This window comes from Rhinopithecus roxellana, chromosome 3 (assembly GCF_007565055.1).
Source record: "Rhinopithecus roxellana isolate Shanxi Qingling chromosome 3, ASM756505v1, whole genome shotgun sequence".
NCBI lineage: Eukaryota > Metazoa > Chordata > Mammalia > Primates > Cercopithecidae > Rhinopithecus > Rhinopithecus roxellana.
Window position 1 is genome coordinate 9,099,375 of NC_044551.1, and position 26,030 is coordinate 9,125,404.

The 26,030-nt window shown below is 37.3% G+C and overlaps 1 protein-coding gene across 2 annotated transcripts in view; it reads left to right on the forward strand.

The window, feature by feature from the left end:
* Positions 1–26,030, forward strand: part of IL6ST (interleukin 6 signal transducer) — a 58,460-nt gene that overhangs the window by 22,814 nt on the left and 9,616 nt on the right. Inside the window, exons 4-15 of one of the 2 annotated variants that reach the window (XM_010386463.2) lie at positions 1,659–1,964; positions 3,138–3,258; positions 7,124–7,290; positions 7,909–8,063; positions 10,800–10,959; positions 14,072–14,154; positions 15,127–15,337; positions 16,390–16,572; positions 19,000–19,101; positions 19,275–19,421; positions 19,755–19,895; positions 24,111–24,207. In XM_010386463.2, coding sequence (XP_010384765.1) covers positions 1,659–1,964; positions 3,138–3,258; positions 7,124–7,290; positions 7,909–8,063; positions 10,800–10,959; positions 14,072–14,154; positions 15,127–15,337; positions 16,390–16,572; positions 19,000–19,101; positions 19,275–19,421; positions 19,755–19,895; positions 24,111–24,207 — 1,873 coding nt within the window. Of the gene's footprint in view, positions 1–1,658; positions 1,965–3,137; positions 3,259–7,123; positions 7,291–7,908; positions 8,064–10,799; positions 10,960–11,690; positions 11,737–14,071; positions 14,155–15,126; positions 15,338–16,389; positions 16,573–18,999; positions 19,102–19,274; positions 19,422–19,754; positions 19,896–24,110; positions 24,208–26,030 lie in introns of those variants that run through there. The other variant, XM_030927044.1, reaches the window with a different exon arrangement.

Here is a 26,030-nt window from a genome sequence, read left to right on the forward strand (position 1 = left end):
TGTCTTGATAATAGGTAGGCACTAAATAATTTAAAGTAGAAAAATGTCATAATTATTTTAGAACAGTAACCATGACAGTAGTATGTAAGATAAACTGGAAGGAGGTCAGACTGATATAATATAGTGCCCTGTGCTTCAGCAGTCAAAGTAGCATTGTAAAGAAGAGGTTGGATGCTTATTAACCATATAGAACCAACAAAGTGCAATATTGTTAAGTTGGAAGTTAGAGGAGGCTGCTGAGAGATGTTGGAAGATGACTACATAGTATCTGGCCTAGATGTCTAGATGGGAGTGGTAGTGTTAGCAGAGGCAGAGAAATAAGAATAAAAAATAGTAAGTTTGAAAAGATTATGATACATATAGTTTTGGACATGCTCATTTAAAAATAGCTATGGGATATCTCAGGTAGATATATGTCTAATGGGCTGTTGAAGGTATATGTCTAATGGGCATGGGGGTTTAGTGCTTACAGATAGGGATTGAGATGTCATCGACGTGGAGTAGGTGATAGGTAAAGTGTATAGTTGTGTTTAATTTTTTTTTTTACCTGATCTGATTCTTTGTGTTTTGTTTTGTTTGCTTTGTTTTGTTTTGTTTTTTGAGACTGAGTCTCACTCTGTCTCCCAGGCTGGAGTGCAGTGGCCTGATGTCAGCTCACTGCAACCTCCACTTTCCAGGTTCAGGTGATTCTCATGCCTCAGCCTCCCAAGCAGCTGGGATTACAGGTGCCCACCCTGACACTCGGCTAATTTTTGTATTTTTAGTAGAGATGGCATTTTACCATGTTAGTCAAGCTGATTCTTTGTTTTTAATTAGGGGATCTTATCCCATGCATTTATTTTCACTCCATTGTCCAGGGTGGAGTGCAGTGGCTCACTAAAACCTTGACCCCTTGGGCTCACACCATCATCCCACTTCATCCTCCCGAATAGCTGGAGCTATGGGTGTGCACCACCATACTCGGCTAATTTTTTTTATTTTTAGTACAGATGGCGTCTCCCTATGTTGCCCAGGCTGGTTTCAAACTCCTGAACTCAAGCGATCCTCTTGCCTCGGCCTCCCAAAAGTGCTGAGATTATAGACGTAAACCACCACACCCGGGCCCATGCATTTATTCTTAAAACTAAACTATTTGGCCATCTTGTTCTATTCTTCCTGTTTTGTATTGGTCCCTTGCTGTTTCCTTTGTTATCTACAGAGTTTTGATGTGTGGACAATGTATACTGTCTGTCTGTGACCCCAACTGTACTCCACAATAGCATTCAGGACTGTGGAGGAGACTACCACTGCCTGTTTTCTGGAGAGTTTAGTTTAGACCTGGGGTCTAAATGGAGGGACAGTATAGGTTGCGGGGCAAGTATGAATCATGCTGCAGGCAGTCTGTGTTTCTTAAAGAAATAGTTTATACCATGGACTATAAAGCATGAATGGGTTTTTCTTAATTCAGCTCCATTATCCTTATAATTTGTATATTTCTTTACAAACTCAGGCATTAATTTCCAATCACATTAATTTTCAGTTGTACATTGTCTTTTTCTGTGTCTTTAGGGATATTTTAGTGAAGGTTGAGGGACTCTACATTGAGTGCTACCAGCTGGATATCTTTTTGTACCACAAAAATTCAGTCCGTTTATATATTTTCTATTGTTCCTTTTTAGGTGAACTTCTAGATCCATGTGGTTATATCAGTCCTGAATCTCCAGTTGTACAACTTCATTCTAATTTCACTGCAGTTTGTGTGCTAAAGGAAAAATGTATGGATTATTTTCATGTAAATGCTAACTACATTGTCTGGAAAACAAACCATTTTACTATTCCTAAGGAGCAATATACTATCATAAACAGAACAGCATCCAGTGTCACCTTTACAGATATATCTTCATTAAATATTCAGCTCACTTGCAACATCCTTACATTCGGACAGCTTGAACAGAATGTTTATGGAATCACAATAATTTCAGGCTGTAAGTTTTGTTTCTGTCTTATTTCAGACTTTGTCATGACTATTGAACCGCATCTTTAATGTTGTCCTTTCATCTTTATAAAATGTAGTAATTGTGGACTTAGTGACTTGGACATGTTTGGTTTTTTAAAAATAAGCTTAGAAGTAGGAACTACAAGTCTCCTGTCTTTCCTGAAAGTCAAGCAGTTTCAGTTTACTAGAGAAATACTTGACACGAGACCCCCCCACCACAAGAAAGTATTGTTGAATTGACATAATGATGGTAATTCTCAGTATCCCTTAATTGCTGAGAAAATGCACATGTAAAGCAGCTACCTAAAGAAAGTGAACAAATACTGGAGTAAATCCTTTTTTTTCTTTTTTTCTTTTTTCTTTTTGGTGACAGAGTCTCGCTCTGTCACTCAGGCTGGAGTGCAGTGGTGTGATCTCAGCTCACTGCAACCTCCACCTCCCAGGTTCAAGCAATCCTCCTGCCTCAGCCTCCCAAGTAGCTGGGACTACAGGCATAAGCCACCACGCCTGGCTAATTTTTCATATTTTTAGTAGAGATGGGGTTTCGCCATGTTGGCCAGGCTGGTCTCAAACTCCTGACCTGAGGTGATCCACCTGCCTCAGACTCCCAAAATGCTGAGGTTACAGGCGTGAGCCACTGTGCCTGGCCTTGGAGTAACAAAGTAAACAAAATTAACTTACTATGATCCAAAAGTGGATTATCTAATTTGTGGATCACCCAGACTTTACTGTTTTGGCATTTGCTTTTCTTCCAGCAGAGTTTGGGAAAGCAATAAGAAGAGAAATACAAATGAATCATTTTGACTTCTACTTAATTGCCTCTTACAAACATATGTAAATATTACTTTTAAAAATACACTTAATGGAGAAATCAGTTGATATTTTTTCCAGTTATAAATGAAAGTTGATTTTATGTCAAAAATTAATGTGAAGCAAACCAGTTGATGACAGTTAGGATGGATGTATATGTATTACTACCGAAAAAGAAGTGTAAGAGTTGGGATAGAAAAGAAATTTTCATCTACCTTTCATTGTGCCATACTTTTTGCTTGGGTTTGAGTTTTTCATCTAATCTAGATCGCAAATGCCTTGGGTAGTATATAAATTGCATAATATTTGTGGATACAAAGCTTTCTGAAAGATGCTAATTAATCCCTTTTAGTGCCTCCAGAAAAACCTAAAAATTTGAGTTGCATTGTGAATGAGGGAAAGAAAATGAGGTGTGAGTGGAGTTGTGGAAGGGAAACACACTTGGAGACAAACTTCACTTTAAAATCTGAATGGTATGTTATTTTAAATTTGTTTCATGTTAGATTTATTAAGTTAGTCATTTTTGCTGGAATTTTTATTTTACCAAGTAATAATATTAAATGCTATTTTAAAACATTTAATTCTTTATTTTGTAACATTTCAAATAAATATAAAAGAAGAGGCCAGGCGTGGTGGCTCACATCTGTAATCCCCAAGGCGTGGTGGCTCACACCTGTAATCCCAGCACTCTGGGAGGCTGAGGCAGGCAGATCACTTGAGGTCAGGAGTTCAAGACCAGCCTGGCCAACAGGGCAAAACCCCATCTCTACCAAAAATACAAAAATTAGCCAGGCATGGTGGCAGGTGCCTGTAATCCCAGTGACTCAGAGGTTGAGGCAGGAGAATCACTTGAATCCAGGAGGTGGAGGTTGCACTGAGCCGAGATCATGCCACTACAGTCCAGCTTGGGTAACAGAGTGAGACTCCATCTCTAAATATACAAATAAATAAATAAAGTAGAAAGAATAGTATAATAAATACCCATACGTACCCATCATTCAGCTTCAACACTGGTCAGCTCATGACCAGTCTTATTTCAAAGGTACTCTTTGCCCATATTGTCTTGAAGAGAGAATCGCAGACATCATATCATTTCATCTGAAAATACTTCAGTACACATCTCTAAAAGATAAGGACATTTAAAAAAAAAGCATAACAACATACCATTGTTACACTCAGATATAAAATATTACATTTTCAGTTAGTGTTGATTTCCCCCATTGTTTCATAAATATGTGTATATGTGAATTTATGTCATGTGTCTCTTGAACTATAGGTTCTATTCTTTTTCCTTACAATTCAGTTGTTAAACTGTTATACACTACATTGTTTAACATATTCCCTTGTCTTTTTTTTTTTTTGAAATGGAGTCTTGCTGGTCACCCAGGCTGTAGTATAGTGGCGTGATCCTCAGTGCAACCTCAGCTTCCCAGGTTCAAGCAATTCTCCTGCTTCAGCCTCCTGAGTAGCTGGGATTACAGGCGTGTGCCACTATGCCCAGCTAATTTTTGTGTGTGTGTGTTTTTAATGGAAACAGGTTTCACCATGTTGTTCAGGCTGGTCTCGAACTTCTGACCTCGTGATCTGCCTGCCTCCGCCTCCCAAAGTGTTGGGATTACAGACGTGGCCACCACGCCTGACCCCCTTGTCTTTTTCTTTCCAAAAAATTGCTGTTAGATATACAAATTTCATCAGATTTGGGTTTGATATTTTCCCCCCCAAAAAAAATATTTTGTAGGAGTGATGTGTACTTCTATCAGGAACGACCAGATAATGTTTCACTGTTTTTCTTTTTTCTGATATTAAGATTGAGCAGTGGTTTTGGGTGTTGTCAGCCTTATTCCTTTATTTTACTAAGTTTCCCATTTGTTTTTTCCAAACAGAAAAACTGAAAGAATTTTACAGTGAACACTCTTGCATACCCATCACCTAGATTCTACAATTAACATTTTACTGTATTTGCTTTATCACCTGTTTATCTATGCATCCTTCTATCTCTCAATCGATCTTTTTTATGTATTTCATAGTGAGTTGCAGTCATTAATATACCTCACCCTTAATCACGTCAGTATTTCATAGTGAGTTACAGTCATTAATATACCTCATTCTTAATCACTTCGGTATTTACATGAACTAGAGTTCAGTATAGTTTTCAGATAAAGTTTACATATAGTGAAAACACAGATCTTAGTGTATCATTCAGTGAGTTTTAACAAGTACAGACACCTGTGTAACTCAAATCAGTATCAAGACATAGAACATTACTAACACACCCAGAAAGTTCCCTCCTGCTCCTTCCCAGCCAGTCTCAGCAACTGCCCCACCCCATGAGCAACTACCTGTCTGATATTCTTCACCATAGATAATTTTTTCCTGCTACAGAATGTTTCATATAAATGAGATTATATAGTATATACTCTTTTGTGAAAAGTTTTATAACTCAACAGAATGTTTCCAAAATTTAACCATATTGTTTTCCCACTAGTATTTCCCTTACAGCTTTGAGCTGTCATCCTGATTATAATTTGTATGTAAATTACAAAACTGTGGTATTCTGTGTTTTGTTTGTTTTAGCTGAAATACGTAAAGAAAAACTTGCCTTTATCAGCTGTGGTTTACACTGAAGTACAGTTCAGATAAGAGAAGCAAGATAGGTTTAATATTTTTCCTTAATTACCAGTTTTATAATTAGTTGATTACCTAGTATCCTCCAAAGGTAGATAATGAGGGTTTTCTTTCTCATTATGAATTTATATTTAAACATATTTGTTGTGTTTTAATTCATTATGGATTGTCCCATCTTTGATCAGTGGCACTTTATTCAAATTGGCTCATTCATCCTTTTTTTTTTTTTTTTTTTTCTGAGACAAGAGTTTTGCTGTTTTGACCAGGCTGTAGTGAAGTGGCGTGATCTTGGCTCACTGCCTCCTGAGTGGCTGGGTTTATAGGCACCCACCACCACTTAACACAACTTTCTTAGCCTTTAATAGCTCTTTGATACAACATGCTTTTTTACAGGCTCATCTTATGTATTTCCTCACCCAGACCTGGAATCAACCTTTTCCCAAAACTCTCTGGTTTCATTTAGTGTGAAATAATATTTATAGACTACAATCTGGGTACTACAGGAATTCATCACTACTGGTTTGTCATAGTGTTTAGATTTTTTCAGTCGAAAGAGTTGGGACATGTTTTGTGGTTTGAGATATAATACAGCTTTTAAAAATACGAATTCATACTAATATTTTCAGTTTAAAATTAGGACTATAGGTTTTTACATAATTACATTCACCTGACATCTACATCTTCTTTCTTATGAACTGAAAAACATAGTTCACAACAACGCTAACATAATTATTAATTTGCTTTATCCTATGGTTAATACAGCAGCTGCAGAATAATAATACCAGTATTAGCACCAACAAAATGATTACTAAGAATGGTTTTAAGACTGTTTTTCTCTATGAAGGATGTGTAGTAGTCAAATTACTGTGTTTTAATGTTACTTGAATAGTTCCTTTCTATGTGGTTATACTACGTCCTCAGTACACAAGTTCTTATGTTTCTTTTTGCTTTTGATTTTTAGGAATTTTTCTTAATAATTATATAAAACAATCCAAAAAGTCAAATCTATTAATAGTATTAAGACATGTTCAGAAAAGTCTATATTCTGTTCCTGAATCCTCTGCCTTATTTCCTTCTCCTTAGAGGCTGACCGTTTTTGTTTTGGTTCACTTTGGGGTTTGGTTTATCCTTCTATTTTTAAAAACTGTTATATATAAATATTTTTAATTGAGGAATAATTTATATAATTAAAAATAAATATAGTAATATTTCTTGGAACTTTCCATAGTGATAGAAATCAGAAAGTAGTTGCCTAAGTTTGACTAGAAAAAGGCTAAGAGATTTTAGCTCTCAGACTAAAGGCTCAGGGGTGATAGAAATTCTTACCCCAACCTCCTGTCACCTAGCATATTGTGCTTAAAGAAATTTCTGGTACAGTAAGGGTTCTGTTTTAGGAAAAAGAAAAAACAACACTGGGATCACAAGGAAATAGATAATTTTTGGAGAGGAATCAGTGGGGATGGAGCATAAAATTTTAAAGCACAATATTTTTAGACTACAAATTTGAAAATAATTTTATGTCTTAAGATACAGATCAAAGTCAATTTTAAAGAAAGGTTAATTTTTAAGAAATTTTGTTAGTGATCAACAATTTATTGCAAAGTTTGCTACAACAATCTAAGTCTTTCATCAAATTCTTTGCAAGTAATTTTTTTCACTCTGATTTTTTCAGATGTGTTTTTAATGACTGATTCTTCAATTTTTTGTATTTAGGGCAACACACAAGTTTGCTGATTGCAAAGCAAAACGTGACACCCCCACCTCATGCACTGTTGATTATTCTACTGTGTATTTTGTCAACATTGAAGTCTGGGTAGAAGCAGAGAATGCCCTTGGAAAGGTTACGTCAGATCATATCAATTTTGATCCTGTATATAAAGGTAGTTATAAGCTTGAATTTGAGAGTTTATTTGACACTGTAGTAGTTTATAAATTAGTTTTTATATTTAGATTTTTTTAGATTTTAATGTAGTTTTTAGATTTAAAATTTTAGATTTTAATGTAGATTTTAGATTTTGATTAATGTAGAAATGAGCATTTATTTATCTTAGTGATTTTTATGAAGTAATTTTATCAATAATATCAAATAGAATTGGGAAAAAGAAAAATATCCATAATCCAACCATACTTAACAGCTGTTTTCACTTTGAATATTTTCTGTTCTCAAACATCTTACACCATTGTAATTACAGTATGTATGTTCCATTTTTATTCTCTTTTTTAAAAATTTGATATCATAAGTATTTGTCTTTTGACATATGAACCTGAAGAGATTAACAAATGTAGTAAACTAACAAGGAAAACTGAAGATTCCTTGGAAGTCTTTTTTGTTTACATTATGAGGTATATAGCATAGCATAATTTTCAGAGAATTTAGTTCATTTGGTAAGGATAAATGAATATTGTAAAATAAAGGAAGGACAATATAAACAGTATATTTGAGTTTCTATATGAAATTGTAAAGCATAGTAAACCTTAGGATTTATTTTATTTTTCAGTGAAGCCCAATCCGCCACATAATTTATCAGTGATCAACTCAGAGGAACTGTCTAGTATCTTAAAATTGACATGGACCAACCCAAGTATTAAGAGTGTTATAAGACTAAAATATAACATTCAATATAGGACCAAAGATGCCTCAACTTGGAGCCAGGTAAATTGAAAGTTACTGTTTGTTCAAATAGTCCTTTCAGCCCTCTAATCTTAAAAAGGTTCAGTCATTTTCTAAATGTCTTTAAGTTTCTGGTTATGTGAAATATTTTCCTTGACACCTCTTCTGGGTCTTTATTTCAAACAAGGGGAATCAGGAAGGTATCCAGATAGAAAATACAGCTTTGCTAAATACAGTAACCTTTAAGTAAAACATGAAAATGATATAGGGTGATAGGAAATGGCTTTTTTTTTTTTTCTTCTAGAGACAAGGTGTCCATTTGCCCAGGCCGCTGGCTCACTGCAATTTCAAACTTAAGCTTAAGTGATCCTCCTGCCTTAGTGTCACTACAGGTGTGCACCACCATACCTGGCTTTTTAAAATTATTATTATTTTTTTGTGGAGATGGAGTCTCACCATGTTGCCCAGGATGGTCTCAAACTGCTAGCCTTAAGCGTTTATCCTACCTTGGCTTCCCAAAGTGCTGGGATTACAGATGTGAGCTACCACTACCAGCCTAGAAATGGCATTTTTGATGTGAGATACAAAGAACACAAGTAATAAGCAAATTAAGTGGAGGAGCAAAAATAAAGAGATTATAAGGATAAGGTAGCTAGTGTAGGGATTGGTGTGCCGTAGTTCACCAAAATCAGCCTGTGACTTGTTTTTGTAAATAAAGTTTTATTGGAACACAGCCACACTCATTTCTTTACATACTGTCTCTATTTTTATTCTACAATGGAATTGTTGAGTAGTTAAAAAGAGACTATCTGGCCTGCAAGCCTAAAATATTAGTAAATATTTTATCTACCTTTTTATAGAAAGTTTGTTAACCACTGAGGTAGAGGAAGGGATTGGTAGGGAACTTGTAGGACTGAAAAGGATAGTATACCCAAAGATGACGATGCCGGCGAAAGAAATACTTGGAGCTTTTAAAAAGGCTATCACCATAGTGTTCAGCTATCCATACTCTTCTCTGTTTTGATTCCATTTATCACAAACAGTATGTCTTTGCTTTTGTTGCTCTGGTCACAGTGAACTTGTAAGGGAATTGGGCTGATGACTTTACTACTTGTCTCCTTACCCCGCTTATTAAAGGGCTGAGAATACAATCAGAAAAAGCAATAAAACAAAATTGGATTAATGCTTCATGTTGTACAGAGAATATACATACCCGAAGTTCTTCAAAATGTGATATTAAGTACAGAATCTTAATTCAGTGCTACAAAAAAGACTGACATTTATTTTGTATCCAATATCAAATTATTAGAGTGATGTGACCCGTTATTTATCTATATTTAATCTCCTCTTTTTATCTGAAAGCCAAGTTTAAAAGCCAGGAAAACTTTTGTTTTTCTTGTTTGGGCTGGATATCTTCCTTTTGCCCATCCACATCTATACTGTACCCTTCTCTTTGTTGTGTCATGCTGACCTGTATAGATTTCATCTGTGGGTTCCCATTCTTTGTAGCTTCCTTATGACTGGTTAATGGAAGGAAGGGACTAGACAGGAGAGAAGACAGATAGAAGAACAGTGAAATTGGCATGTTGATTTTCCCTGCTTCTTCCTGGGAACTGGCTGTCTTTTTTTCTTTCTTTCTTTTTTTTTTTTTTTTTTTTTTGAGATGGAATTTCACTCTTGTCACCCAGGCTAGAGTGCAATGGCGTGATCCTGGTTCACTGTAACCTCCATGTCCAGCTAATTTTTGTATCTTTAGTAGAGATGCGGTTTCACCATGTTGGCCAGGTTGGTCTCGAACTCCTGACCCCAGTAATCCACCCACCTCAGTCTCCCAAAGTGCTGGGATTACAGGCGTGAGCCACTGCACCCGGCTGGCTGTCTTTCAACTGAAGGTCACTGCCTGTCAAGACAGCCCTCTCTAGCTGACCTTCTTTCAGGTTCTGGTACTTCTCCTCATCCCTTTGGGCCTAGAGGTAGAAACAGCTCTAAGCCCCACAGTACTAACTGCACTCTCTAAGGATCCGTATACTCTGTACGTAGTCCCTTTATGAAGCCCTCCTTGAATTATTCTAAATGGAGTGTGCCATCTCTTGCCTGCAGAAATCCTAAGCTATAGGCCCTATGGAAGAAATAAAGGGAAAAAAGGAAAGATAATAGATGTTTCCATACTCCTCAAACCTAATAACTTTACTGATTTGGACTGCTTTTTAACTTACACTTATTTCTCTCCAGAGGTTGAGTTTAATGTATTAGTCTTGTTTCAATAAAATAGTTTCAGGAGGCTGAGGCAGTAGAATCACTTGAACCCGGGAGGCGGAGGTTGCAGTGAGCCGAAATCACGCCATTGCACTCCCGCCTGGGCCACAGAGGGAGACTCTGTCTCAAAAATAAATAAATAAAAAGAGTTTCTAGGCTGGGCGCAGTGACTCACGTCTATAATCCCAGCACTTTGGGAGGCCGAGGCAGGTGGATTGCTTGAGGTCAGGAATTCCAGACCAGCCTGGCCAACATGGTGAAACCTCATTGATACTAAAAAATACAAAAATTAGCTGGGAGTGGTGGTGGGCACCTGCAGTCCCAGCTACTCAGAGGCAGAGGTAGGAGAATCGCGTGAACCTGGGAGGTAGAGGTTGTGGCGAGCCAATATTGCACCACTGCACTCCAACCTGGGCAACAGAGCAAGGCTGTGCCGCAGAAAAAAAAAGTTTCTAAATTTTAACACAACTTAGAAGACCTTACTAATTGAGGTTTTCTGTTGGTTGATTTGCTTTTTTTCAGATTCCTCCTGAAGATACAGCATCCACCCGATCTTCATTCACTGTCCAAGACCTTAAACCTTTTACAGAATATGTGTTTAGGATTCGCTGTATGAAGGAAGATGGTAAGGGATACTGGAGTGACTGGAGTGAAGAAGCAAATGGGATCACCTATGAAGATAGTAAGTAAATAAGTATATATGAAGAAGTAAAGCTATTGGAATTCCATCTGTGAATTGGTTCTGGTTTTAATAATATAGCCTCATTGCTTCTTGGTTTGTGATCATTTTATTCAAACTGCAGTATTTTATGTTTTCATTTTTAAGGACATTAAGATGTAAAATTTAATATGGATCATTGATAGTATAAGTCTATTTGATACCTAATTAAATTATCATGGAGGCCAGGTGGGGTGGCTCACGCCTGTAATCCCTATACTTTGGGAGGCTGGGGTGGGCGGATCATAAGGTCAGGAGTTCGAGACCAGCCTGGCCAATATGGTGAAACCCCTTCTCTATTAAAAATACAAAAATTAGCCATGCGTGGTGGCGGGCGCCTGTAGTCCCAGCTACTCGGGAGGCTGAGGCAGGAGAATCGCTTGAACCTGGGAGGCGGAGGTTGCAGTGAGCCAAGATCGTGCCACTGCACTTCAGCCTGGGTGACAGAACGAGACTCCGTCTCAAAAAAAAAAAAAAGTCATCATGGAATGGTGACTTAGATAATCAGAAAACCGTTGACTTAACTGTTGATAAGTCTAGAACATTTTACTCAAGGATACTTCTCCAGAGATACTCCTAACTAGAGAACCACATCCTGAATCATTAAAATCACACAGTCTAGCAAAGTATACCTTAGATCCTCACTATCAAAAAGATATTTGTATTATACCTTTTATTCATTTTTTTTCTAATAGCATTTGATAAGCCCCTGGGAAGCAGTTGATCTTGGAATTTTGGTTGGTTAGTTTTTATTTTCCTTTTTTCTCCTATAGATAATATATATGGTATAGAATAAAAAAGGCACAAAAAGAGTGTACAGTCTAAAGTAAGATCTTCACTGCAAAGCAGCTGATGTTACTAAGTTCAAGAAATAATCCTGTGGCATACATTTTTCATTTTGAGACCTTCCTATCACAGACTCATCTCTTAGTTATCAGTGGCAGTAGCTGTGGCTGAAAAAATCCCCTACCACCTATATCCCTTTACTTCCAGCTCTTCTTGAGGTTTAGGTCATGTGACTTGAGAATGTCAAAGGCAGAAAAGTACCCTTCTCCCCTAAGAATTTTCTCTAACTCATAAATGCTGAGAAAGAAAGCAATTTTGCTATTGCTGCTTTGGGAGTCCTCAGCCAGATTGCTTTGTCTTGACCAGGAATCCTTAAAATGAGATACATGGGGAGGAGTTCATGAAATACTTACAATATTGTGGTTAGTGCCTGTGTGCATTTTTAATGGACAAGTGTACATAATCTTCGTCAGATCAATGAGTGAATGAAATCTCTGGGTTCTCTTTATGTTAGGAAATATTTCCAGCTCATATTTTTTTTTTTAAATAATTTCATGTTCTTTATTCTGTTTGGGTGCTGCACTGTACTCATGTGAATTTATATATTTGAACTTCTGTACCAGCAGCCTTTTTCCCAACCTTCCTGGTCTGCCTGTCCTATCCTTTCTGTTTTGTTGTCTGTAATTGCCTCTTCATGAGTAACATGTCAGTACTTAGATTTTTTTGTTGTTTTTTGGAAATAGTGCCTTACTCTGTTGCCCAGGCTGGAGTGCAGTGGCATGAACACGGCTCACTGCAGCCGCAACCTCCAAGGCTCAAGTGATCCTCCTGCCTTAGCCTCCAACGTAGCTGGGACAACAGGCACGCGCCACCATGCCCAGCAAATTTTTGTATTTTTTTGTGGAGACAAGGTTTTGCCTTGGTGCCCAGGCTGGTCTTTAACTACTGAGCTGAAGTGAACCACATGCCTCGGCCTCCCAAAGTGCTGAGATTGCAAGCACAAGCCACTATACCCAGCCTCACTGCTTAGATTTTATTCAACTCCTTTCTTATTCTACTGACTACCATATCTTGCTATTATATTTATAAAAAATTTGAGAAACCAGTTAACGCCATTGATTTTTTTAAAGACACTTTTTACAATAAAAAGCTTAACAATGATAAGTAAAAATGAAATGTCAGTTGATATTACTTACTGCTGAAAATTATATACTACACTACATTTAATGGCTACTATAAAAGTTTTAAAAAATAAATACTGCAGGTATTTTTAAAACCAAATTTAATTACTGGTATTTAACAATTTATGTTTTGGCTGGGTATGGTGGCCACACCCCAGCTACTTGGGATGCTGAGGTAGGAGGATCACCTGAGCCTAGGAGCTGAAGGTTATAGTGCACTACAGTCATCCACTACACTCCAGCCTGGGCAACAGAGTCAGACACTGTCTCTGGAAAAAAACACTGTTTTATGGAGTGCTTTTTCAGATGGTTAGTGATTATCATAACAATACTGTGCATTTGTTTTTATTACATCCCATCACTCTCAATCATCCTTACATAAAGTAATAAACTTACTTTAGTACATTTATCTTAATTTGTTTTATTATTCCTATGAATATTTAGGGGTAAGCAATGTGTTTAAATGGATTTTCCAGTTTGATTTTCAGCGATAAGTAGTATCAACTTATATTTATTTCATTTTTATTTTTCACTGTTAAAAACTTTGTTTCAAAAAGTTCATTTTTTCTTTAAGAATCATATAAACTAATTTTTCAAAATTTTTATAATCAGAAGACCTAGTATTTAATAGAATAAGAGAGGAGTTGAATAAAATCTAAGCAATGATATGTTGATCATGAAGAGGCAATTACAGATGACAAAACAGAAGTGAGGACAGGCAGACCCAGAAAGGCTGGGAAAAGGCTGCTGGTACAGGAGATTCAAGCAGATAAGTACACAAGAATACAGTGCAGTATACAAACAGAATAAAGAGCATGAAGTTATAAGAAAGAGTGATGCCTATTTAGTTGTTGCTCAGGATACATTTTTACCTTTACAATTTTGAGGTTAGAAAAGAGTTCTAGTATAACGGGAATCATCGGGCTATCACCCTGACTGAAGGAAGAGCCAGGTGTGTTATGCTGGGATGGGAAAATGCTGGTATAAAGAGTTAGAGACACCATGCAGTTGAAGGGCAAGAGTACTAAGAACAAAGTAAAAATAATTTGCAGAATCTTATTTTACTGTTAAAACCTTTTTATTTTAAGAAGTTTATGTCTTTTCTTTAGGACCATCTAAAGCACCAAGTTTCTGGTATAAAATAGATCCATCCCATGCTCAAGGCTATAGAACTGTACAACTCATGTGGAAGGTAAAAAATCACATTTATAGTCCTTTATCTCTTGTAAATCTTTTTTTTTCTTTTTTCTTTTTGAGACAGAGTCTCACTCTGTTGCCAGGTGGGAGTGTAGTGGCGTGATCTTGGCTCACTTCAACCTCCGCCTCCCGGGTTCAAGTGATTCTTCTGCCTCAGCCTCCCAAGTAGCTGGGACTACAGGTGCGCGCCACCACACCCAGCTACTTTTCGTGTTTTTAGCAGAGATGGGGTTTCACCATGGTGGCCAGGATGGTCTTGATTTCTTGACCTCGTGTTCTGCCTGCGTGGGCCTCCCAAAGTGCTGGGATTACAGGTGGTGAGCCACCACACCCGGCCCTTATAAATGTATTTTGTATGGTATTATGAGTGGAGGTCTTTTAAATAAATTTTTATTCATCTTAATAGCAAAGCATTTGATTACTATTTTTACTAAATAGAAAGGTAATACTTTATATATATTATGTAGAAGTCAGGTTCAAGAACTACAAATAATACCTTACAGGTATTTAATTACAGTTCTGTGAAAGTGTAAGTTCTATAAGAAGAGGGATGTTGTTTTGTACTTTGGAATTTTCCGGAGTACCTCAGAAAATAATAAAAGTTGGTGATAATTAAAATGTATGCTGATAAGTGCATGAGTAGATCATACTAAAAAAGAAGGTAGAAAAATACTCAAGCATAAAATAAATAATTTAGGCCTACGTAGCCACAGTGCAGAATTGCATACAGAACCAAAAGCTAACAGAATGATGCTACTTACCCTCTTTTAGTTGAGGTCATGCTTTCACTCTTCATTTAGTATGTACTAGTTTTATTTTAGAACCAAATTTAAAATGAGATTGTAAATCCTTTGCAGTTAAATATTTAGAGATTTGACATAATGGCATGATTTGTGAATATGAAGAGAAACTGATTTTTATTCAAGATTTAGGAAATTGTTTTTAAAAATAAACTGTTTTATTACAGACATTGCCTCCTTTTGAAGCCAATGGAAAAATCTTGGATTATGAAGTGACTCTCACAAGATGGAAATCACATTTACAAAATTACACAGTTAATGACACAAAACTGACAGTAAATCTCACAAATGATCGCTATGTAGCAACCCTGACAGCAAGAAATCTTGTTGGCAAATCAGATGGAGCTGTTTTAACTATCCCTGCCTGTGACTTTCAAGGTTTGTATCTATGAGATGGAGCCTGACTCTTGGATGGAAAAGTGGTGGTTAGGTATGGACAGGGGGTCCCATAAAAAACACAAGTTATCTAAGACTGTCTCCTCAGTATCAGGGATAATCACTGTTTTATTTTTTAATTTTTAAAATTTTATAAATAATGATTATTTTCCTTTTTTTAGAGACTGGGTTTTGCCGGGTTGCTCAGGCTGGTGTCAAACTCCTGAGCTCAAGCGATCTCCCCTGGCCTCCCAAAGTGCTGGGATTACAGGCATAAGCCACCACACCCAGCCAATGATTGCATTTTTAGGAATCAGTCAGCAGACAAATTTCATCAGGATGGAAAAAACATTTCCATCACTACATGCTCACTTAAACTTCACAGTAAGCTACTTCATTCATTTAAGCATATTCTGGTTACTTACCTGGTTTTTAAAATATTATTTCAAGATTTTGAGAACTTTGTATACATACGACTGAAATATGTTTATCTGTAGCTTTATTTGTAGCTTTCAAAGAAGAAAAATTGCAATTACAAACTTACAAAACATTTGAAGAATTTAGGGAAAGCAAATTTTTTTTTTCTTTTTGAGACAGAGTCTTGCCCTTTTGCCTAGACTGGAGTGCAATGGCACAATCTCGGCCTCTGCCTCCTGGCTTCAAGTGATTCTTGTGCACCAGCCTCCCAAGTAGCTGGAATTAAAGGCGTGCTCCACAATGCCTGGCTAATTTTGTATTTTTAGTAGAGACGGGGTTTCACCATGTTGGCCAGGCTGGTTTCGAACTCCTGACATCAAGTGATCTGCCCGCTTCGGCCTCCCAAAGTATTGGAATTACAGGAATGAGCCACAATGCCCAGCGGGGAAGCAAAATTTAAGTTTAAAAATTAATTGACTACTTTACCTGTAAGTTATAATAAAGTGCTTTTATGCAAGGAAATATATGTTATATGCTACAAAAATTGATAAATCACATGTTTTGGAAATGACTGTAAAATATGGAAATTTCAAATTTGTGAATACTTATTATTTAAATATTCAAACTTTGTTTTAAAGCTACTCACCCTGTAATGGATCTTAAAGCATTCCCCAAAGATAACATGCTTTGGGTAGAATGGACTACTCCAAGGGAATCTGTAAAGAAATATATACTTGAGTGGTGTGTGTTATCAGATAAAGCGCCCTGTATCGCAGACTGGCAACAGGAAGATGGTACTGTGCATCGCACCCATTTAAGAGGTATACCTGGCTAGAAACATTTAAGTTGATATCCTTTTTCTAACTCTTTAGGCAGCTTTTTCTTTTGCTTATAGTGTTGTGGTCCATTGAAAAGACTTTCAGTTTATCATAGCCTCACTACTTACTAGATGTGTGACTTTCAGCAAGTCATACTTAACCTCTCTGAATTACAGTCTCTTTATGAACAGAGTGGGGTGAATACTTTCTTTTGTACCCCAATATGATTTTATCGTCAAGGGGAAACTCCTAAAACTACAGAGTATAGAGAAATATAAGAGTCCAAACTTTGCTGTTCATTAGTTGTATGTTCTCTGTACCGAACACCCTCATTCTTCAGATGAGAAAATAGTTTCCTAGAGCATCTGGATGACTTGTTTAATGTCTTAGAGCCATCAGATAGGGGAAGCAGAACTAGAACTCAGATTTCCTTATGTCTTTCAATTGGAAGTAGTAACAAAGGACAGAAGTAATGAATCATAGCGCTCCAGTCTGTGTGTTACGGTGCTGCTTAAGTGGTTATAAAGTGATACAACGTTGAAGAGAAAAAAATTCAGTTTATGTTCTTTTGTTGATAAAGAAGGATAATTAATAATTATAATTCAGCTGTGAATAATATGGTTAGTTAGAGAAAAGCCCTAAGCAGAGAGATTCCTGCCATAAAGTTTTTGAACTTTAGTCATAACACAGGCTGTTTGGACTTACCTATTATTAGTATACAGTTTTAATAAGCTTGGTTTTCTAGTTTACTGACTTTATCAAATTAAAAACATGGTAGAGCTTAGGGAGGAAACAGGCTGGAAATAACTATAGAAACTTTTTAAAAAAAAATAAATACAGGGTCTCACTCTGTTGCCTAGGCTGGAGTATGGTGGCATGATCATGGCTCACTGCAGCCTTCAACTCCCAGGCTGAAGTGATCCTTCTGCCTCATCCTCTGGAGTATCTGAGACTACAGGCACATGCCGCCACACTCAGCTAATTATTTTATTTTTTTGTAGAGAGGGAATCTCACTGTGTTGCAAAGGCTGATCTCCAACATCTGGCCTCAAGCATTTCTCTCACATGAACCTCCCAAAGTGCTGGTATTACAGGCATGAGCCACTGCTCAGAGCCAATAGAAACTTTTTAAAGAAGCAGCCGATGCGGAGGCTCACACCTGTAATCCCAACACTTTGGGAGGCTGAGGCGGGCAGATCACCTGAGGTCAGGAGTTCGAGACCAGCCTGACCAACGTGGATAAACCCTGTCTCTACTAAAACAAAATCAGCTGGGCATGGTGGCACATGCCTGTAATCCCATTTATTTGGGAGGCTGAGGCAGGAGAATCCCTTGAACCCGGGAGGCGGAGGTTGCAGTGAGCCAGGATCGTGCCATTGCATTCCAGCCTGAACAACAAGAATGAAACTCCATCTCAAAAAAAATAGAAGCTAGCATACGTTGTGGAGACATTAAGTTTGGGTAGGTAGTCGTATATTGCTCAATAACCCTAAAAACATCACGTTAGAGTAGAATATAGAAATTGTTCATTTTTTGGTAATACTGAGTCATCAAGAAAAGGTAAAATCCCTCTGTTTAAGAAGATAAAGGAGCAAGTAACTTCATGAGTAATAGTTAAGGAATATACATTCTTTTTGAAGGTATAAATTTCAGTAAAACATTTTCTAATATGTACAGATAATATACTGTATAAAAAAGAAAAATTTTAGTGGTGCATGCTAAAAAAGATAAAAATAAAGGAAGTTTGTTTTTGTTTTGTTTTTTTTTGGAGACAGAGTCACTCTGCCACCCATCCTGGAGTGCAGTGGCATGATCTTGGCTCATTGCAACCTCCGTCTCCTGGGTTCAAGTGGTTCTCCTGCCACAGACTCCCAAGCAGCTGGGACTACAGGCGCCCACCACCATGTCCAGCTAATTTTTGTATTTTCAGTAAAGGCGGGGTTTCACTATGTTGGCTGGTCTCAAACTCCTGACCTCAAGTGATCCACGGTGCCCAGCCGAGGAAGTTTTTTAAGATACCCTTTTTTCCAACTCACCCGATAAACTAGGGCCATTAGTGCTTTCCCCTAGGTCTTATTAGTTTAGTCATCTTGCTCCTTAGGCTGTTCTCTTGTAGGTAAGCCGTACAAAAATTGTCAGACTCTATAAGATCCAGAGTAATCTGAGATCATTGTTTTATAAATTATAGATATAAATATCATCATTATTCTTAACAATATATTTTTTTATTCACTGCATTGGCAAAACTTTTACAGACAGTTTTACCTGATTAAGCTTGAATCCAGTACACAAAAGGCAATGCGTACTTAGAAAACTGCAGTTGTAAAAGAAAATTAAGTGGTCATGAAATTACAATGTAAAATAAATTGTGGTTTTAACTTGACTTTTTCATTATGGAAAAACATGCTTAATCTGCTGTTCTTGCTTTAGGGAACTTAGCAGAGAGCAAGTGCTATTTGATAACAGTTACTCCGGTATATGCTGACGGACCAGGAAGCCCTGAATCCATAAAGGCATACCTTAAACAAGCTCGTAAGTCCAAACTCACTTCTTTGAAAAAAAAAGTTTAGGGCTTTGTATTAACAAACACATTTTATCACTTTTGAATAAAGATGTATCTCATATGTTCAAATAATTTTATGACAAGGAAATTTTACTAGATTCTAAATGATTTTCAGTTAGCAAATGTGTTTACTTTCTTACAGCACCTTCCAAAGGACCTACTGTTCGGACAAAAAAAGTAGGGAAAAACGAAGCTGTCTTAGAGTGGGACCAACTTCCTGTTGATGTTCAGAATGGATTTATCAGAAATTATACTATATTTTATAGAACCATCATTGGAAATGAAACTGGTAATAAAACTGTATCAGTTATGAAGAATCAGTTATTTTTTCCTTAAGCTTTTAAGTACTAATTTAAGTCTGTTCTTCTTATGTTATACATCTTATTGTAGTATATTGGCCTCAGGAGACACCTGAGAATTTGCCTTATGGTTGTTTTCATGGATTTATTTAAAAGGTACTCCATTGTGCTTTAGAACATAAAATTATGTCAGAACATTATAAACGTTGTTTTCTGACAAAAATACTTCGCTTCTTTTTTAATACTTTCACAATACCGAATATAGGCCAGATAAGCAAAAGCATTGAATAGTTGAATGAAGCATAGTTCTTTATTTCTTCCAGCTGTGAATGTGGATTCTTCCCACACAGAATATACATTGTCCTCTTTGACTAGTGACACATTGTACATGGTACGAATGGCAGCATACACAGATGAAGGTGGGAAGGATGGTCCAGAATTCACTTTTACTACCCCAAAGTTTGGTAAGAAATAATGAAGTTTGGTTTTTTCTTTCTCAAACTTAGATTAGAAATGAACTTAGTTTATGTGCTAAAATTGTGTTAAAAAGTACGTCTTTGGAGTCATCATGATTTTTATATTATGTGGCTTTGGTTGGTTGTTTCTTTATAGAAAGTGTTAATTCCTCACCTTTTTGGTATTTTATTAACTTCTTCTGACTGTATTCAGCTATACTGAAAATCCCAAAAGAATTCATGTATCTTTCCAAGTGGAACGCGGTTCATTTTTTTTCACTGGTTTTGGTGTGTTCTTTCCTTCTCTATCCTCATTTCTTTCTTTTATAGACAGATTACTTGAAGGACTAGTCCACTTTATAACCTTTACTTCCATACCTCCCACTCAGTCTTTAACATACTGAAATTAGGGGTCCAGCCCTACCCCTGCACTGAAACCTCTCTGGTGTCAATCAGAAGACCTCTTGATCATCATATCTACTGCATGCTTTTTAGTTTTCATCTTTTTTCTATTTTTTTTTTTGGAGGCAGGGTCTTATTCGGTCGCCCAAGCTACAGTGGAGTGCAATGGCATGAACATGGCACACTGCAGCCTTGACTTCCTGGGCTCAAGTGATCCTCCTACCTCAGTTTCTCAAGTAGCTGGGACCAGCGCTACCACATCCAGCTAGTTTTTTTTTTATAGAGATGGCTGGTCTCGAACTCCTGGGCTCAAGTGATCCTTCTGCCTTGGCCTCCTAAAGTGCTGGGATTACAGACATAAGCCACTGCCTCCAGCCTTTCTATTCTTTTCAGCATTTGACTCTGTTGGCCTTCCATCCTTGAAACTCCCTCCTCCCTTGGGTTTTCTAACCATACTTTTTCTACTAGTGCAGTCTCCTGAGTCTCCTTTTTCTCTGTTGTTTTCTTCTCATTCTCCTTTTTTGCTCTTCTTTTTTTTTTTTTGAGACAGAGTCTCGCTCTGTCACCCAGGCTGGAGTGCAGTGGTGCAGTCTTGGCTCACTGCAACCTCCACCTCCCAGGTTCAAGTGATTCTTCTGCCTCAGCCTCCCAAGTAGCTGGGACTACAGGCACGTGCCACCACGCCTGGCTAATTTTTTGTATTATTTTAGTAGAGATGGGGTTTCACCGTGTTAGCCAGGATGGTCTCAATCTCCTGACCTTGTGTTGTGCCTGCCTCGGCCTCCCAAAGTGCTGGGATTACAGGCGTGAGCTACTGTGGCTGGCATCTACTTTTAACTTTTAAATGGTTTGTTTTCCTCAGAGCTCTGTTCTTGACCCTATTTTCTGTTTTTGTTTTTCGAGACAGAGTTTTGCTCTTGTCGCCTAGGCTGCAGTGCAATGGCGCAATCCCAGCTCACTTCAACCTCCACCTCCCAGGTTCAAGTGATTCTCCTGCCTCAGCCTCCCAAGTAGCTGGGGTTAGTAACCACCACGCCTGGCTAAATTTTTGTATTTTTGTAGAGATGGGTTTTCACCATGTTGGCTAGGATGGTCTCGACCTCCTGACCTCAGGTGATCCACCTGCCTTGGCCTCCCAAAGTGCTGGGATTACAGGCGTGAGCCACCGCACTTGACCCTGTTTTCTTACTTGCCTATTCAAACTCTGTCCATGGCTTTAGCCATCCTCTCTTTCCTTCCCAAATACATTTCCCCTCCCTCGTTCTATGCCACAACTATCCAACTCCTAGCCAAAGCCAGAAATTTAGATGTGATTACAATAAATGTATTTTTCTCTCACATAAGCAGAGTGTCAAGTCCTATTGATTGTGCGTACTCTTTCATCATCATTTACTTCAACTGCAAGCTCCTTGTGCTAACTTTTCTTAGTGCGTTGCCCTCAGTGAGGTCTTCACCTCATCATCTGGCTGTTCTGTATCTTCCCTAAAGCAAACTTAACCAACATTCTTTCTTGTTCCCACTATATTTTGAATCATTATAGAAAATTACGTTATTTTACCACAATTGTAACCCCCACCCCCAAGTGCCAACCTACTGAATAAGTAGTAAGTTCCATGTGCTTTGTTGGTTGAATGCTTGCTGAATAAGAGAATAAATGAATGAGTGACTACATAAAATAAATGATAAAAAAAGATCCTGAGCTTTGCTGTTAGGGCCAGTAATGAATATAGTTTCTGGGATAAGGTTGGTCCCATATGGTAGCATGTTAATAGATATGTTATTTAAAATAAAACTTTATACCATAATCTTGAGAAAAATTAAAAAATAAACTTAAAAATGTATATTTTACGTATTTCTGTGGAGACCAGCCATCTCTACAGAGCTCTGTATATATGTATATGTGTATACACACACACATAAAAACCCATATATATATATATATATTTTGTTTGTTTTTGAGACAGAGTCTTGCTCTGTCTCCCAGGCTGGAGTGCAGTGGTACAGTCATAGCTCACTGTAACCTCAAATTCCTGGGTTCAAGCGATCCTCCTGCCTCAGCCTCCCAAGTAGCTAAGACTGCTGGTAGGCACCACCACACCTGGCTAGTTTAAAAAATTTTTTTGGTAGAGATGAAATCTCATTATATTGCCCAGGCTAGCTTTGAACTCCTGACCTCAGTCCTCCTGCCTTAGCCTCCCAGAGTGCCAGATTACAGGCATGAACCACCATGTTCGGCCTAACTTTTTTTATTATAACTGTTCATTATAGGGAATTTAGACTGTACAGTAAAATGTAGAGAGAAAGAAAAATTAGTCCTAGTCCCTTACCCCAAAATAACATATTTGTATATTCTGTAGTCTCTTCTCTGTATATATTTTTTCCAAAAATTAAATTATATTTAGTATTACTTTATAACCTACTTTTTTCAATTCTCTATGTATAGTCTCATGGATCCATTATGGCTTCTTCACATGGCATGAGTCTTGCCAATGAGGACCTTATAGCTTAGTTGAAGAAATTTTGCATAAGTAAATCAGAAAAAGGAGAACCTGTGGACTATGTAGACAGTAAATAGAGTAGGAATGTAAATATACCAGTAATAGATAATTTTACCTTCAAAGAAGGTTTTATGGAGAAGAAAATACTTGAGTCTCGAGTTAATATGTGGACAAATAGGAAGAAGGTGGCATCTTAGCAGCATGAGCAAAGGCACAGGCTTGAAAACATAAAAGCAGATGTTTAATAAAGAAAAGTTTCTGCCTAAATTAGATTTGGCATTTTATATATATATATACAAACATACATACACATATCAATATATATACACACATATATCAGTATATACACACACATAAATATATATACATATACCCATATATATAATCTCTAGCATTTAAGAGTTAGTATTTGCCAACCCATAGTTTATTCTCAAGCATTTATGTGATTTCTTGATTTCTACTGAGCTTCATAGGATAGTAGTTACTAATAAAGGGATATGTGTGGTGGAAGGATAAAATTAAGTGAGTAGTATATGACTGCAATATTACTTTCATACATTTTTCCTGTAAAAGACTAATTAAAATTCAAAATTAATCAGAAATAACCATCAGGAAAGTCATTTAAAAAGTCTCCAATATTATCCCAATTAGTGATTAATTTGATGAATAAGTCCTCTTTTAAATGCAGATGAGGATTTGTGTGGTATTTAGGGATCTTAGGCTTGTTTAGTTTATTCCTACTTGTGCCACTCCTCATGCCCGTTGAGCAGCTCCTAAAATTCTTAGCCCTGTATCAGATATGTCATCTTTTTGAAAAATGGTAAATAACTCTTAAAAATTCTGAGAGTGCATTTTTATTTTTTAGAAGGTTAAATGTGTAGTTCAATTATGTTTTTATAGCTTTTCCATTTTACCCAGTATTTATATTTGTTCTGACATAATTTCTCTGTTATACAGTATTAGAACTGAGAGAGAAACTTTTACTAAGATTCTACTGAATGCAGATCATAGATGTTACAAATGGTTATGTTTGAAAGCTCTTAACTTACCCAGTAGATTACCCAATACACTGATCATTTTTATCCCCCAACCAACATACACTTTATGCTATGCAGCCAGGTTACTGTGTAAGACATAAATGGTTGGGATGTGATTTACCAAAGAGAGAAGAGGATAAAAAACATCAAGTATGAAGAGACCTTGAAAAATAATTAGGATTGTATTTTATCTTCTCAACAGCAAGTCTGGTTGGGAAGTTGTATTATATCTCCTTAGTGCATGTGTCAACAATTATTTCCCATCACACCTCTTTTTTTTTTTTAAGCTCAAGGAGAAATTGAAGCCATAGTCGTGCCTGTTTGCTTAGCGTTCCTATTGACAACTCTTCTGGGAGTGCTGTTCTGCTTTAATAAGCGAGACCTGTAAGTACCCTTATTCATATTTTTGCATTTTCTCCCAGCTCTATTGAGCTGTAATTTACATGCAATAAAATTTATCCATTGTAAGTGTACAGTGTGATGAATTTTTGTAGTTACATACAGATGTATAACTACCACCACAATCACAATATAGAACATTTTCATCACTTTTATAAAGCTTCCTTGTTCTCCTTTGTAATCTGTCCTCAACCCAACCCCAGGCAGTCATTGATCTGCTTTTCTGTAACTGTAGTTTTGCCTTTTCTAGAATTTTTATTTATTTATCTATTTTGAGACAGAGTTTCACTGTTGTTGCCCAGGATAGAGTACAACGGCACAATCTCAGCTCACTGCAACCTCTGCCTCCCTGGTTCAGACTCCGGCCTCAGCCTCCTAAGTAGCTGGGATTACAAGCGCCCACCACCACACCCGGCTAATTTTTTGTATTTTTAGTAAAGATGGGGTATCACCATGTTGGCCAGGCTGGTCTCGAACTCCTAACTTCAAGTGATCCACCCATATCTGCCTCCCAAAGTGCTGGGATTACAGGCATGAGCCATGGCCAAGAATTTTATATAAATAGAATCAAATAGCATGTAGTCTTTTATGTATGTCTTTCACATAGTATTTTTGAGATTCATCCATGTTGTTGCATATACTTCTCTCTCTCTTTTTTTTTTTGAGATGGAGTCTCACTCTGTTGCCCATGCTGGAGTACAATGGCATGATCTTGGCTCACTGCAGCCTCCACCTCCTGAGTTCAAGTGATTCTCCTGCGTCAGCCTCTTGAGTAAACTGGGATTATAGGCACTTGCCACTATGCCCAGCTAATTTTTATGTTTACAGTTGAGATGGAGTTTCACCATGTTGGCCAGGCTAGTCTCGAACTCCTGACCTCAAGTGATTCACCCACCTCAGCTTCCTAAAGTGCTGGAATTACAGGCTTAAGTCACCGCACCTAGCCTACCTTTTTCCTTTTTATTGCTGACTAGTATTCTGTAGTATGGATACATCAAAACTTTTAGACTCATCTGTTATGGAAGTTTAGGTTGTTTCTAATTTTTAGCTATTATGAATAATGTTGCTATGAATATTCACATACAAAACTGTGTGAGCGTGTTTTCCTTTATCTTGAACAAATAACTAGGAGTGAGAGTGCTGGGTCATATGGTAAGTATATGTTCAACTTTATAAGAAACTGCCAAACTTTTTCACAGTGGCAATACCATCTTGGATTGCCGCCAACAGTGTTCCATGTTATCACCAACACTTAGTGCTGTCAAACTTCTTTCATTCTAGTGAGTGTGTAATACTATATCATTTTAATTTTTCTGATGACTAGTAATGGATCTTTTCATGTGTCACTTACATATTTTCTTTTGTGATGTGTCTATTGAAATATTTTACCCATTTTCTTCTTTTTTTTTTTTTTTGAGACGGAGTCTCGCTCTGTCGCCAAGGCTGGAGTGCAGTGGCCGGATCTCAGCTCACTGCAAGCTCTGCCTCCCGGGTTCCCGCCATTCTCCTGCCTCAGCCTCCCGAGTAGCTGGGACTACAGGCGCCCGCCACCTCGCCCGGCTAGTTTTTTGTATTTTTTTAGTAGAGACGGGGTTTCACCGTGTTAGCCAGGATGGTCTCGATCTCCTGACCTCGTGATCCGCCCGTCTCGGCCTCCCAAAGTGCTGGGACTACAGGCTTGAGCCACCGCGCCCAGCTATTTTACCCATTTTCAAATTTGGTTATTTTGTTTACAATTGAGCTGTAAGAGTGCTTTATATGTTCTGATTACAGCGTTGTTTTTTGTTTTTTTTTTTTTTTTTGAGACG